General features: G+C 42.7%; 1 protein-coding gene across 1 annotated transcript in view; it reads left to right on the top strand.

The window, feature by feature from the left end:
* The first annotated feature begins 5,516 nt into the window (after nt 1-5,516).
* The window catches only part of Casd1 (CAS1 domain containing 1), a 43,826-nt gene continuing 32,863 nt past the window's right edge, over nt 5,517-16,479 (top strand). Inside the window, exons 1-3 of the mRNA XM_036181593.1 lie at nt 5,517-6,182; nt 12,763-12,859; nt 13,400-13,520. Of these exons, the coding sequence (XP_036037486.1) occupies nt 5,633-6,182; nt 12,763-12,859; nt 13,400-13,520 (768 nt within the window). The 5' untranslated portion in view covers nt 5,517-5,632. The remainder of the gene's footprint in view (nt 6,183-12,762; nt 12,860-13,399; nt 13,521-16,479) is intronic.

The following is a 16,479-nucleotide window of genomic DNA, read 5'->3' as shown; positions in this document are numbered from 1 at the left end:
GTTAGTGCCTCTTGCTGAACTATGTAAACAACCAGCCAAAGTATATTGAGACTCTGTATGTGCCCCTGCCCATGTGCCTATCTGTGTGTGATCATGAACAGTCCCTATGAAGTGGGGTACAGTTCAGTTCTAGAAGCCTTGTCTAGTATGTGCAGGGCCCTAGATTCAAACTCCAGCATGTAGTTGGAAAGTTTCTCCAGTCCCACCTGGTTCCTGGTGGTCTGGAAAAATCTCTCGCACTTGTGTCTCTCAGCCACTTATAAAATAATCACTCAGAGGCTTAATATTATTTATAACTGCTCAGTCATTAGCTCAGGCTTATTACTATTTCTTACACTTAAATTAACCCATAATTCTTACTTAGGTTTATCCACATGGCTTGATACCTTTTCTTAGTTCTGCTTGACATCTTGCTTCCTCTGTGTCTAGCTGGCGTCTCCTGCCTCAGCCTTCCTGTTCCCAGAATTCTCCTTGTCTGTTTATCCCCCTTATACTTCCTGCCTGGATACTGGTCAATCAGCATTTGATTAAACCAGTATACAAGGGCATTATCCCACAGTGCCAGCACATACACACACAAAAGACATAATCTCAAGAGGTAATTTATGATCAAATTTGTATGGTTAAACAAAAGTACTTAAAACTAAAAAAATGAGATTGTTTTTAAGTGAATTATCAAAAAGTGAGAGCTTTAATATCATATTGTATTTTTGGGGGGGTGTTTTTAAGGTTCAGCCAAGGGTTATTTTACAATCTAAGTGAATGTATGTGTGTTTGACTTGGCTACTTTTTGTTAATATGAGTCAATCTCTGTGATACATGTTGACCTGCATAGACAAGGGGAAGATTTAAGAACAATTGCTCCTGAGTTGAATAATTGCAATGAATTTTGAAGGAAGAAGGAGGTTTCATTGGGTATCATTAAACTGTCAAGAGCTATACATTACTCACCTAGACATACAAACAATGTTGAGTGACAGGAGCTATTGTCTTCATTTTTATAAGAGATCAGGAGTCCAACAGGTAAAGTGATTTACCAGACTGTTTAGCTCATAAATGTGAGAGCCAGGTGTCAGGTACTAAATGTTCATTCTAAAACCCACGCTCTTTTTACTACATTCTTCTACCTCCATGGTAAAGTTTTTCCCTAAGGACCACAAAGTTACAGCTGCCACTCCTGTAAGTTGAAAGTGGTATCTAAATGTCACAAGTTATAAAGGCAGATCTTCATGATGAGAAATGTAATCATGAGTTCTGGGTGCAGTGTAAAAAGCTCCCTGAGTCATCCTGCGCAACCCACTAAGTGTTTAGTTGACTATTTCTCTTTATCAGCGTGCTAGTTGGAATTGGAAGTATGTGAGACAAAGTATCCCTGAGGAAAAAGTGGCTACATTTCAAGTGTTTTAGAGACACTACCTAATACATTTTCGAGTGTCCCTGTGAGCTATACAGCCCCACAGGAAGAGACATAATTTGTTTACAGATATTTTCAGGTATTCCACTGTACAGTGGAAGGCCAGAGTGCAGCTAATAGCGTTAGACTTACCTGAGTCCTAGGGCACGTTGGACATTTCAGCTGCAACAACTTTAAGTTAATGAACCACCATTGCTTCTCCTTAACCCGCTCAATGAAAATGTAACTACCATTTTGGCTAAGATGCTGTGAAGTCAAGCAAGTCATCTAAAATTTTCTTTTCCAGATTCCAGTAGCTACACTCTGATCTAATCCACTAAACTATACTTCCTCTACCTTAAAAACAATGGTAGACAGTCCTGTTCACCTTCCCCAAGGGATACCATACCTCTTAAGAAGCAGTAGCTGAGCTCCCAAGAGGAAGGAGGGATTATGTAAGCGAAGAGGGTCAAGATCATGACAGGAAACCCACAGAGACAGTTGACCCAAGCTCCTGAGAGCTCAGGGACTTTAGACTGACTGATAGCTAGGAAGCCTGCATGGGACCAGCCTAAGCTCTCTACATGTGGGTGACAGTTGTATAGCTTGGTCTGTTTGTGGGTCCCTAGCAGTGGGACCAGGATCTGTCCCATGAACTGGCTTTTTGGAACCTATTCCCTATGGTGGGATGCCTTGCTCAGCCTTGATGCAGTGGTGAGGAGCTTGGTACTGCCTCAACTTGATAAATCATGCTTTGTTGACTCCCAGGGGAGGCCTTACTCTTTCTGAGGAGTAGGTGGTGGGGGTAGGGGTGGGGGTAGGTAGAAAGGAAGTAGGAGGTAGGGAGAGGGAACAGGAGGAGAGGAGGGAAGGGAAACTGTGGTTGGTATGTAAAATAAATTCTTAAAATTAATAAATAAATAAAAATGTAATGTTAAAAAAAAAGAAGCAGTGAACTGTAAATTCCCAGCTAGTAGACACCAACTACTGCTCAGAAAGAAGAATTTTTCAGGATTGGCAGAAAGTAACTGTCAGATCATCAGGCCTTTCTTTCCAGTTTGAAAACAAAACAAAACAAACTCACTGGTGGGAGATGCTGATTTCACCTAAACAATAGTCTGGAAGCTGGAAACAGAGTGGATGCTCTGTGGATTTCTGTCCTGGAAGGGGAAAGGGTAATCGTTTCAGGCAGATTTTTATACATAGATCTTTACCAAGTACTGGGTGTTTTCTTCAGTTTTGATGTGCCTAAATGTAAACAATTGTTTAAATTCCTTTAAAAAAATAATTTATCTATTTTTATTTTACATACATAGGTGTTTTGCCTGTAGATATGTCTGTATGAGGGCCTAGGATCCCCTGGAACAGGAGTTACAGACATCTGTGAGTTGCCTTGTGGGTGCTGGGAATTGAACCTGGGTCCTCTGGAAGAGCAGCAGTGCTGCTAACCACTGAGCCATCCCTCCAGCCCCTAAACAACAATTCTTAAAAGCAATACTGTAGTTAGTTCTCCTAAGCTCCTTCTCACATCAGTGCTTCCTGAAGACTCTAACCTTTCGAGCCAGACACAGAAGTTGCCCTTGATTCTCCCTTTTCATCCAAATGCAACCCATAGGCAAATTTTGTCAATTTCCCTGAAGCTTTGTCCCGTGTCGTGTCCCCCCCCCCCCCCCCCCCCCCCCGGTCCACTTTCTTTCCATCTGCTTTACTCCCATGTTGTCCAAACCATTAGGACAAACATGCCACCAGACAGATATGCAGTTTCAGAGACACACAGATATTTGGTATTCCCATAGTGGTAACAGAAGGAAACTAAGAAAGAGGCAAAACAAACAAAACAAATAAAAAAAAAACAAAAACAAAAACAAAGGAAAACATGCCTGATTAAGGTTGAAAGAAGCAGAGACCTATAGGCAACTCTCAAGTGTGATAATCTAATGACAAATAGATAGTAAATATGTGAATATAGGGTGAATACCCAGAACACACATTAAAAATTTTTTAAATACCAACCAATGCTATCACATCATGGGAAAGATGGAGACAGGTTGGTCTCTGGGGTTCCTGGACTGCCAGCTTAGCCCTACTTGCTGAATTCCAGGTCAGTGAGAGACACTGTCTCAAGAAACAAGATGCACAGCTCCTAAGGGATAGCACTCTGTCCTGTGGCCTCCACATGCACATAGGAAAAGGCACGAGCAGTCATCAATTGAATCCTAAAGGCATGTTTTAGGATCCTAATTTGTGCTTGTATGAATTAGTGAGAGGAAAAAAAAATAGTTCAAGCCAGGGGAAGAGAACTAGTTGTTTTTCTAATTGCTATAACCAAATTCTTGGCAGACACAACCTAAGGGGAGGGAGTATTTAGTCAGGATTCAGGGATGCAGGCCAATGTGACAGAGAAAGAAGTGCCAGCAGGGCTCTGAGGCTGCTTGATCACATCTCTGGGAACCATGAAGTAATGAGTCTGGAAGGAAGACAACCTAGAAATGTCAAGTCCTACGCCTACCCCCCCCCCCTTAAATGTTATTAGAAAGAAAGAAACCAGCTACGGACTAATGAATGTTCTAGATACCTTAGTGTTAGGCAAATGAGCAGGAGACTTAATTCTGTGGTTTTAGCACTCACCAAGAAGAGACTTATTTAACTAAAGGCACAGCAAGGAGATGGGGCAGCAGACTTGAGAATTATTTAGAGGACACTAAGGTCAATGCAAACACTTGCTTGGATAATTCAGTTGATAGTGGACTGAGACAGAGTGGTCAACAGTGTCAGAAGCTACACTGGCTGACCAAAATTAACCATAGAGGTTTTGGAGGACAGGACAGATAGGAGACAGGAAGTAGTAAGGTGGGCAGCCTGAGGATCTCAGCCTTTTGGGGATGGAGGAACAGAAGAGGTCACTGGTGGCTGCTCCTCAACTTCTCTGATTCATTCAGGTTTTTACCTCCAATATCCGACTCCTGATTTTTTATTGCTAAAGAATAATTAGATAAACGCTTCATTCCCAGCTATTTCCAATATTTCAGAAAGCCTTCTGGAAATTGCAATTAAGTACAACGCCAGGTTTCTTTATTTTTGGCAGGCATTATACCAACCCTGGGGATTGGTTATTGAAGGTGGATCATATTTTCTAATTTGCTGTTGATGACATCATAGAATTGTCTAGGTTGTGATTGGCAAGCCACATATTGTTAGCCCAGTTATCTGGTTGTTACCGTATCTGATTCAATTCTGCCAGCATGTGATCAACCTCAGATCAGAAGAAAGACAGCCAAAATTAAGCAACCATTTGCCGGGAACAGAGTCTAAATATTTGTACACTTATTTAACTTTATTGCTTATTAGCATTATACCTATGACAGTGATGTATGTGATTTCATTTAAGCGACAAGAATCTTTCAGATATGACGCTCGTGGCTGGAAATATAATTTTAAAAAGTCCTTCAATGGAGACTAGGAATGACCCGACAAGATCTGAAGTCCCTCTCTCTAATATTCTAGAATGTTGAGAGGGGCCTATAACGCACACGCTTGAGAATGGCTAAAAGTTGTGGAGAACACTTGAGACCGCCTCCAACTTCACTGACTCATGCTAACCACAATGTCAATAGCCATTCTGGTCTGCAAGGCATCTTGAGACCAAATATACCAAAATATATGACATACATCCAGTCGGGCTAACACGATGCCTTTCAAAGGACGCGGAGCACTGGTTTTATTGACAATCACGAAACATTAACCAAGTTTTAGGAGGCAGGATGGTCATTGGCACCCCATCTGCCACCGTGGTTTTGTGTAAACACAAAGGAGAATGGGGCTCTTGTACTGGCACACGAACTGAAGCCTCTGCCCAGTGTCTGTGCCCACCGCCACTGGGCAAACAGGGCATGAAGCGTTTCAGGAGAACCTAGCCAAGGCAGTTGAGTAGCAAAGAGTATAGAGGCCCCTTACTCTTGGGTCGAGTGTTGCGACCCCAACACCTGGGCAGCATCTTGGGTTCCGAGGGACCGGCCAGATTGGTCGTGGGTGGCCTCCCTTTGCGCCCCCACGGCTCTGGGCGGGCCCAGGGAGTAGAAAGTTCAGAGAAGGGTGTGATAGGGAAGTAGGGAGTGTACTTTATTCCGGAACAGTAGTTCTGCTGGCCCAACCTGGGCTCAGGTGGTGGCCAGTCCACAACCCCGGAGCCGACATCTGGCCCGGGCTGCAGGCCTTGGCCCTCTCCCCGCACGCACCCCCATGTCTGTGCAGCCGCCGCCGCCCGCCGCCGCCGCCCGTGACCCGGTGACCCCGGAGGCCCGTCTGGGCCCGGTGACCCCGGAGCCCCGGGCATCCGGACCCCCCTCACAGGCGCAGCCGCTATTAAGGCAGGAGACTACCGGGGAGGAGGAAGGGGAGGAGACAGGCGGCCAGGGCGCCTGGGGCACCGGCACGGCGGAGCAGCGGCGGCGGGGCTGGGGGGAGGCCGACGAGGGCCCGGGGAAGGCCGGCGGCGCCGAGGCCGCAGGCTCGGGCACCCCGGCGGGCGGCGCGGGCGACGGGCGAGGGAGCTGGCGGCCGCTCCACGGCTGGCTACTGCGCCGGCCGCCCCAGTGCTGCCCCTGCGCGGCGCCCCTTCCCCGCTCCGCCGCGCACTGTTGTCATGGAGGAACCAAGATGGCGGCTCTGGCCTACAACCTGGGCAAGCGGGAGATCAACCACTACTTCAGCGTGAGGAGCGCCAAGGTGCTGGCGCTGGTGGCCGTGCTGCTGCTCGCCGCGTGCCACCTCGCGTCCCGCCGCTACCGAGGTGAGCGGGCCCTCCCCCCGGCCCGGGCCCGGCCGGGGGGGGAGGCGGCGCCGCGGCCCCGAGCGCGGGAGGCCGCCCCCCGCCGCCGCAGCACGCCCACGCGCCCGCGGCCTCCCGGGGCCCCGCGGCGCCCCACGTGCCCCGACCGACCCCGGCGGCCTGGGCCGTGCGGCCCTCGGCCCCAGCTGCCCGCCCTCGGGGCCTCCGCCTCCTCCTGCTGCTCGGGCTGGGGCCCTGGAGCCGCGCCCGAGCAGGAGGTCGGGCCAGAGGCCCCCCGGGCCAGCCCGCGCGCGGCACCGCCTCCAGGACGCCGCCGGGGTCGCACCCGGTGCGCCCGCCCGAGGGGTCGGCCTTCTGCCCGGCCACTTCAGGCCCCCACGGCAGGACAGCTGGCTGTGGGCCGCCCTGGTTGTCCTTGCCAAAAGGGCCACTCTGGCTAAAGACGCCCTGTGGCCCACCTCCCTCCCAGGGAGGAGGTGCCATCAGCCCTTCAGACACTTTTCAAGAGTTTGGGTTGCACACTTTCTTTCTTTCTTTTTTTTTTACAAATAAAGGCACTGAGGCAAGGATTTTGGTTTTTTGTCTGTTGCTTGTTTTAAGAAGTTAGGAGTTGACAGACGTGGGCAGGCGATGCAAGTAGTGGGCGTTTTTGAAAGCGGGCCCTCAATATGGGTCTAGACATTGGTGGTAAGCTGGAAAGGAACTGTGACCTCGGCTCGGTAGGCATTATCCTTCAGTTATCAAGAGATAGTTGCTCGTCTTTTTCATTGATTTTACCCGCTCTTTGTGAAAAATGACAACAGGACAGACCCCGACAGGAGGAGGGAAATTATTATGATAGGATCTTTTATTTTTGACCAAAGCCATTATCCGGGCAGCAGCTCTTGGTGACTGAGATAATTAGTCATGTGTGGTAGGTGCACATTAGCACTGGACCCATTTATACTGTGCAACCACTTTGGCAAAATCTGCAGTACCAGAGTACTAGGAAGCTGAGCTGTCTTCCTATTGCAGGCAGTCTCTCAAACTAGAAGCCGTTTTGACCACATTTTCCAGATCCTGAACTTTAGGACCATAACTGCATGCTATCTTATAAATATATTAAGTTGAGCTAAAAAGATAGATTCCTTATATATCTGTGTGGCCACTCTCCTCCAGCTTTCCACAGCGTCATAGCAGATGACCCGGCAAAGCCTTTGGTTCATCTACAGCCGCCATCAAGACAGCCTACATTTTCATATATAAAATACAATTCGCAGTGTTGGTGCACTAACTTTTTGATCATTTGGAGAACATGTTTCTTTTAAATACGATAAGTCATTTTATGGTAGTTTGGTCTGAGATAACCAAAATCAAGCTCAATTTTGTGTTTGTGATGTCAGTAGAACTAAAGTTTATAACTGTAATGCTGTTGTCCTAAGTGTAAACATCTGCCCTGCCTACAACTTTCTTGTGCTTGTTGTCTTTTGATGACTTGGAATGCTAATTTTTAAATTTAGATTGTATATTGCATCTTATCAAGATCTGTCATTGGCAGGGAAAATAGAATGTCAGATGGGCCCTTATGAGTCAGTGTAGCAATCTCGGATTGTAAAGCCTCCTCCAGAAGCTGTCATCCTTTCCAAAGGTACTTCAGGGCCTCAAGTGTGAAGCCATACACCTGGCATGTGTGCTTGCCCAGATTGAATATCAAGAACTTGAACCAGAGTCTGTTTGGGAAAAATAAACATCTTACCAGGAAGATTTTAGCCATCCTTATGACATTGGCAGTGTCAAACCATATCAGGTGCAGTGCCTGTCACAGATAAACATGGAAGTCTTCAGAGCAAGAAGAGGACTTTCTGTCTTAGATAAATGGTGAAAGTGTAGTACACAGTAGGATCTTGGGTGTGTGTATGAATATGCATCAAACAAGGTAGAATGAGTTTTAACACACACACACACACACACACACACACACACATGCACGCACGCACACAAACTTAACACCTCATGGTTTGAAAATTACTCAACATAAAAGAATTACACATTTTGGAAAGTAAAGCTTCCCAATTCTGTGTGTTAAATTGAGCACTTCCTGTATGTAGGCAGTGTTTTAGGTTTTAAATACTTGGTTTTGTCTCTGCAGCCTCTATGAGGTGTAGTATTCATCTCCCCCTCTTGAACATTTCTGTAATCAAGAAGAGTCTTTAAAACTTTGATTGCATGTCAAAGTTTAATTGGTAACATTTTTTCCTGCTATGAAAAAATAATGATGTGTCTTAAATTCAGTGAATTAGAGAATTATTTACATTTTAAAGATGAAGCCAGGGAGGTTAAGAAAATTGCCTAAGAATACACTAGTCAGTAGCTGAGCTGTGATTTAGGGCCAGTTAGTTTGCCTGGTGCCATTATGTTATAGTCTGCCTTTCTTAGAGCTTGGTGGAAGGTACATGGGAGATGAAGTTAATTTAAAATACTAATGTGGGGTAATTTACAAGTACTAATTTATACCAGTAAAGAGTTTTCCTGTTGTTTTTCTTTTTCTGACCAAGTGGTAATTTTCCGAACTTCAGAAGGCTTGCTTTTGTGCCTGGTGTCCCCTCTTTCTCCCTAAGCTTTCAGCTTCCAGTGTAAAAGCACTTTTGCTGCCTTTCTCTGCCTAAAACATCTTCTCTTCCCTTGAATGAAAATCCTCAGAGCTTTTCTTCAATGCTTAACTAGAATGTTACCTTCATCGAAGTTGGAGTGAGGAATTCAGTTTCTGCCAAAGCAACCAGTCCATACTAACCATGTTGTTCTTGTAAGAACTGATGTAGCCCTCTTACACACACACACACACACACACACACACACACGCACGCACGCACGCACACGTGCGCGCCTTCCCAGTGTATCTTAACTATTTTTCAATAGCCAGCACCTGACACACAGTGGGAACTCCATAAATACCTATTGGGTGAGTAGATGTGCAAAGTTTCTTTCCTCCTATTTTTCTGTCTACATTCCGTTCGGTTGTGATTCTAAATGAATGTGGTGCTCTAAGCTCAATTTTCTGAGGAAGAAGAGATTTTTTTTTTGGCATTATTAATATGTCATCTAATACATTAGAATGACTTTTAGTATACATTCTTAAACATTTCCATTAACAGTGTGGTTCTAGAGTAAAAACATGATTTCGGACTAGAGGCTAGTATCTAAACCCTTAAGAAAGGCTTTAAAGTGGTAAAGTTAACTTACTTCAAATGCCTTAAGTTTTTTCACTAAGCATATGAAATGTCAATGTTAAATATCTCCCTGCCTCTGCTACCAAATGTTAGGATTACTGTGCTCAGCTTTCTAAAGAAAAATTTAAGTGATGTTTTCAGCACAGAATACATTTGCTGAATCCTAGACATACTCTTCCATGGAACAAAATGTATGTACGCTGTATGATCTGGTGCTCTCATGGTTAGTGGCAGGCAGCGCAACTGTAGGGTGACTCTGTCTAAAGGCCATAAGTGTCTAGTGGTGCCTTGTTCAAAGGGAAAAGCAACGTGTAATTTTTGCAGGGTATTGGAGGTTTTCTTTGGTTGTTACTGGTGTTTCCAGTTTCCTGGTTGGCTTGTTTGTTTGCTTTGTTCTTAATTTCATTTCTTTTCTATTGTTGGAAAGAGTCATGCGTAAAACTTGGAGCATATATACCCTCCAACCGGAAAGATTATACCAAATACAGCAGAATAAGGAAGAAGACAACCATCATCCAGATAATTCGAGTGTTGGAGCCAGCTCTTTTGGAATTGTCTTGTATTCCTACTTTGATTTCTCTGAGTACTTTGCAGTCCAAGTTGGTTATATTAAAGTAACTATCAGATTTATATTAGGCAATTGAAAATAGCAACCAGAGATTCCTTTGTTTTGTTTTTGATATCGTTGAAAAGGGTTTACATATTGTATACATAATAAACAATGTGGTACATTATCTTATTTTAGCAACTACATATACATTTAGTGATTTGATCTGGAAGCATTTCCTTCCTAAGAAAAGAGAATGTGCTTTAGAATATGGAGTTTTAGAGAATTTTGTAAATCATGTTGATTTATTTGTAATTAGATTATAAGAGTACTTCTTCCCGTTATTTTTATTTTGCTGAATGTGAAAAGGCCACTCTGACTATTGAGCAAAGTCATCGCCAACTAGCTTTCACTGGCGCATGAAGGAAGTTTGTTCTTTGAGAGACCGTTGTCTGTAAAATGCCGTGTTTGTGGAGCTGGGTCCCTGACCTCTTCAAGGCCCTGTTGCTATAGGATTTTTCTAAAATGGGCTCAGCACATTAGACCTGTTGTTTTTCAGTGGATGGCCTGAGGCACCCAATGTGGGCAGGAGTACCAAGAATGAAAATACCTTGGCATGGCAAGCATTTCTGGTGAAGAAATGACTGCTTGAAGCTCTGGGCATGGTGCTTCCAATGCTGCACATGTAGACACCAAGAGTTGATCAAAAAGAATGCTTTTGTTTAGGCTTTTATTAAAAAATAAAGGGTAGGAATACCCCACAGGTTTGATACCTCAGTTTTGTAACTCATGTTTCTTTAAAAAAAAAAAAAGTTGGCTTTATATGTATTTGAAAAAGGTAGAAATGCAATAAATATCAAATTTTCATTCTCCTTTGAAACATACTCTAATTTATAATAGAAGTTTTGCTGCTGGGCCATCCTGGAAGAATACTTACGGAAGTGCTGCTTTTAGGAAAATAACTTAATTGTGTTTTCTGTAATCCTTTCTTTACTCATCTTGGGTTATTGGTGTGATGTAATTTTGTTTTTTGGAACTAGAATTAGATTTTTTAAATTGGAAAGAATTATGAACTATTTATATTTAGAGATAGCTTATTAGAATCTTTGAAATTAAAAAAAAAACAACTTGCTTAAGGTGCATTGATAACTATGAAATTTTAATCTTCAGTGTGCTGCATCCCTTACACAGTTCCTCACCAGCAGGACTGTACAGTGTCGTCCGTTTCCCTCTATTTTGTTTGGGACACTGAGCAACAGCACCTTTGGGTTGACCCGTTTACCCTTCTAGTGTGTATTATGCCAGCCCGGACAAATGATTGGCTGGATTGAGAAAAACAAGGCGTGAGGTGGGGTTGTAGTGCAGTGGTGGACTGCTCCTGTGCCCTGCAGGGAGCCCTGGGTTGGACCCAGCACCCAAGTCAACAGAAACTGCAACCAACTTGGAGTCTTACCCTGAATGCCTCAGTCAGTACTGGATGCTTGTCAGTTCTGCAGTATTCCTTTCACTAGACCCCCTAGCCTGATCTAATGTCATTATAAACCAAGTTTAGCTGGCTGTTAACTGTTAATAAGGAGCTGTGGATTAACTTAAACGTCTCTTTTGCTATACTCCTGAGTTAATGTAAACATCTCCCCTTCCATCTGTTTGGTCCTGTGTATTTGGCTAAGGTAAAGTAAAATGGCCAACGGATGTAGAATGTCTCTCCCAATTTCCCCAGAGCCAGAGGGATTTCCTTGCCAGCAACTCTAAAACTAGGTTTAAAACCAGGTTTCTAGATATGCTAATGCATACATGTAGTTGTAAAGTGAATCATTTCCAAAGTCTTTCTTCTAGCCCTTAGCTTTTATTTTTCTCAGTCAGAAACAAGATTGACAAAATGCCATAAAGGCTTGTTTCAGATTTAGATGATGAGGAAAGAAAGTGGAAGTAGAAGGAGCCACCAAAACGATGGCCACAGCATTTAGGGGTTAGAAGTCCCTCACAGCCATCAGAGAAGCTTCTTCGTCCTGCAGCAGAGGGGAGTGATGCAGAGACCCCACAGCCAGATCTCATGCAGAGAGAGTCTAAATTGGAGGTCTCAATCTGGTCCCTCTCCTCGGAAATCAGGGAACCCAGTAGAAGAGGGGGAAAAGATTGTAGGTGTCAGAAGGGATGGAGGACACCAGGAGAACATGTCCCACCAAATCAACTAAGTAGGACTCACATGGGCTCACAGAGACTGAAGTAGCAAGCATGGGGCCTGCATGGGTCTACACCAGGTCCTTTGCATACGTGTTGTGGCTGTTAGCCTGGTGTTTTTGTGGGACTCTTAACAGTGGGAGCGGATGTGTCTCTGACCCTTTTGCCTACTCCAGAGACTCCCTCCTGTAGGCTTGCCTGTCCAGCCTCCATATTAGGGCTCTGCCTTGTCTCCTTGTGTTTTGTTTTGTCCTATGTGGCTGTCATCTCTTGGAGGCCTGCTTTTTTCTGAAGAGGAAAGGAAGGGGGAGTGGATCTGGGGAAGAAGGGAGGTGGTGAGTGGGGCTAGGAGGAATGGAGGAGGGGAAACTGTGGTTGGGATGTATCGTATGAGAGAAGAATCTATTTTCAATAAAAGTAATAATAATAAGTCCCTTTCTGGGTAAAGAAGAAAGGATAGGTGCCTCTTTTCCTCTAGCATGCTAACATGTTGATGTGGACCACGCTTCTCGTGAAATGTTTGTGTGCGTCTGGAAGACATAAGAAAGTCTAGAAAACTACTTCCTGATTTCAAGGACACTAAAGAGGACCAGGATAAGCAAAAAAAAAAAAAAATGTTTACACCCACGGTGTTTTATTGTTATAGGTAATGATTCGTGTGAATACCTTCTCTCAAGTGGCAGATTTCTTGGAGAAAAAGTTTGGCAACCTCACAGTTGTATGATGCATAAATACAAAATGAGGTAAAATGTCTTCATTTCTTTCCTAGCATACTTCCTAATATGTAGTGAGAGGCAGAGGAGAAGCAGATGCAGAAACAGGTTTCTGTGCAGAATGGCATTGGGGTGGAGACTTCCTGATAGCTGAGCTGGCCTGGCCTGGAGCTGATTCCAGATGCAGGCTGCTGCCCCCCAGCTTTAGAGGAAGGGCTTTGGCCAAATACCTTTATCTTAGGTAAGAGGTAATGAGGACGGAATGTGTGAGAAACAGCCGTGTTCTGTGACCTAGATCCCTGACCCCTCAAGCGCTGAATAATGGGATAAAGGCCAGTAGAGTTAGGGCACTTCCGGCACTCATGGGGTGCTATTATGTAGTTAGTTGGTAATGAGGACATAGGCTAGTAAGTTAAACACACCTGGCTACCTAGTTTAAGCCGTGTGATTGGCTGTCTAACAGTTGGTTTTCTGTTTTATTTGTTTCTTATTTTACATTAAGCCATGTTCTTTCAATTTCAGTTATGTTGATTTTATTTATTTTAATTAATGTTTCTTTCTCATTTTCAGTGAAGCGAAGAATTGCCTTGTAGATAAACATATTGCATTTATCGGAGATTCCAGGATCCGTCAATTATTTTATTCTTTTGTAAAAATCCTTAACCCCCAGTTTAAAGAAGAAGGAAATAAGGTAACCCCCTGCCCCCGCCTGTCCCTTCCCCCATGCTGGTTCAGAGACACTAATCAAGTGGGCCCCACAGGAGGTGTGTTAACTGATAGGAGGAGATGAACCTTTCCATTGGGAAAAGTGAGGTGAAGGATGGAGCATGCTGTAGTAGAGAGCCTGGGAAAAGGCCTGCTGGATTAGGTATTGTCAAGACCGTATTATGTTAAACATTCCTTTCTCAAGAATCAGTTCTGGAGGAAAGCTAACTGAAAATGCTTAGAAAGAAGAGAAGGGGAAGTATCCCAGCCCATTTTGTACCCTGACATATTTCTTTTCCGTTTTTGTTCGTAAAGTAAATATATTGTAATCTTACAGTGTGTATAATTTTATGTCTTGCTTTTCCCCGTTTATCATAATCCACCATATTTCTGTGTAATCGACATAAATGGGTATCTTCATAGTGGCCACATATTACCAAGTGGCTATATTTTGTTGAGTAAAAACTCTACTTTAAAAATTTTTTAGTGTAGAATTTCTATAATGCAAATATTGAGTAAAAGACTATAAACATTTAATGTAATTTACTTCTGCTCCGTTGTTTCAGTATATACTGTAGTTAGTTGTGTATGCTGGCCTCTTGCCTTCTGCAACCCTCCTGATGCTGGCGTTGAGCTCAGAACAGAGACAGCAATGTATAAATCTCTGCTTCTTTGGTGAGAACTTTCTCATTCTAAAAATAGACCTTGCTGTGGAAACTAACAAGGATTACTATCTCTCCATATGTTAATTAGTTAATTTGGGGGAAGTGGCCTATCTCATTATACCCTTCTATTTATGTCTTCTTCAAGCAGCATGCGATTACAGATAGGGAAGGGCAGAGGGAGGAAAATGGAGACTCCGAGTTAGAACTGTGCAGTAGCTCATGTTTACGACGGGGATCTGTCATGAACTTTGCTTGTGGTATGGAGCTGAGAAATGGGCTGCTTCCCAGCTAAGTAGCTGTTCACATAGTGGTGACAATAGTGGGTCCTATATCCTTAGGAACTGTTCCTTATAATAATAATAATAATAATAATAATAATAATAATAATAATAATAATAGAAACAGTGATGTTAACTATGTATTGTTTGGCGTTTGTAAACATATTTCATTAATATGTAGACACACAAAGTTTTGATTTCAAAGAAACAGTTTAATATTTATAGGTTTAGAATTCCTTCTGGAAATTAGTATAATGAGTTTGTCAGTTGTTAGTTGAGAAAACTACAGTAGCTTACTCTACAATGTATGTTACTAGAATAGATAGATAGATAGATATACAATTCTTAGTGGAATACTTAAGTTTGCAGCATTTTCTAAGGATACCCAGTCATCCTGTAAATTATCAAACAAGATACATTTTAACTTTAATACATTTTTAAAAGAAACAAGAAACGACAGTGTGTCCCAATTTTAAAGATACAGATGCAAAGAAAACAACTCATTCCAACTGCTGATCAAATATTTGTCAGATTATATTTTATATATTCTCTATTCCCACACACCATGAAGGCAGATATTGCCTATCCTGTTTTTGTTGTTGAATAGAATTAAGAGGTATAAATTCCAAACACATCAGAGAAATAATTAAGCAAAGAACACCCCCCCCAGTCTGGTGCCAAATATATATTTTATACACATAAGTGTACATACATACCCATATACAACATTACATAAATATATCATTTCTGTATATGTGTAAAAGATATGGTTGGGGGTTGTCGTTTCTCAAGCAGCATTTCTCTGTGTAACAGCCCAGGCTGTCCTGGAACTCGCTTTGTAGATTAAGATGACCTTGAATTTACAGAGATCTGCCTGCCTTTGCCTTCCAAGTGCTGAGATTAAAGGCATGTACCACCACTGCCTAGCTAAAAAAAAAAAAAAAAAAAAAAAAAAAAAAAAAGGATATGTTTTTATGAAGATTGTGCATACATAAAAAATTCCCATGTACAGAAGATAGAAACCAAGCAAGATGGTAGAACTATCTGAAATAAAGATAAATACAAGTAACCCAAAAATTTAAGCTAAGCACAGATTTCCAGATATCTTTTGAAAAGAACAGTTTCCTACTTAGGAAAGTATACCTAAAATAAAAAGCAAGAAGATTTTAATTACAAGAAGAATAAGCATAGTGAGCAAATGCCTGCTGAAGAAAAGTGAACTATTAAAACAAGACTTAATACTAATGTAAGAGCATTATCAACACAGAAAGTTGCTTTCTAATGGCAAATGGTGAAATCATTGAGAAGATTTAAATATTGTGATGTTTATTAAGTTAGCCTTTAAATTTAGCAAAGATTAATGTAACAAGAAGTGGACACATTATAATGGAAAACTTTCCCATTGCTCTCAATGAAGGAGGCAAGAGCAATGAAGCTAGCAAACATGGCGGACATGTGGTCCGTCTTGACTTTGCAGTCTTATAGCTTCAACGTAGAAGGTCACTGTGGAGAGCCTGATGGGTCACACTGGGAATGTCTTTGTTTTTTCCATCACATATGACTCCACTAAAACACATGTCTCAGTTGTGTCAGAAAATTGGTGTCATTCTGTCTCTTTTAGGCAACTTGTGTTGGAACTTAACTTGATAAAAATTTTAGAAGCCTACAATAAATTTCTTAATGGTGAAATCTTAGACACATCTTCATTAAAACCAGGAGAAAACCAATGATGTTCATTACTGCTGCTTCTCTTCAATGTTTTCTTAGAAGCATTAGTTGAGAGAAAATGTAAAAATGTAAGGTTTGGAGAGAAGGAAACTCAGGAGTACATATGGTATAATTATGTGCTTGGAAAAAAGAGGGTAGCTGATGATAAGATGGACATACAAACAGTCCTTGCACAACTCAAATAAAGGTGTGAAAATTCAGTTACAGACTATGTATAGCAGCAGCATAGAGCTGAAACTTTGAAAGTGGTACCATATGAACTGTCAAACAGAAA

The sequence above is a fragment of the Onychomys torridus genome, chromosome 3 (assembly GCF_903995425.1).
Source record: "Onychomys torridus chromosome 3, mOncTor1.1, whole genome shotgun sequence".
NCBI classification, from domain to species: Eukaryota; Metazoa; Chordata; class Mammalia; order Rodentia; family Cricetidae; genus Onychomys; species Onychomys torridus.
Note: the sequence above shows the minus strand (reverse complement) of the source record. Positions and strands in the feature narration are given on the sequence as shown.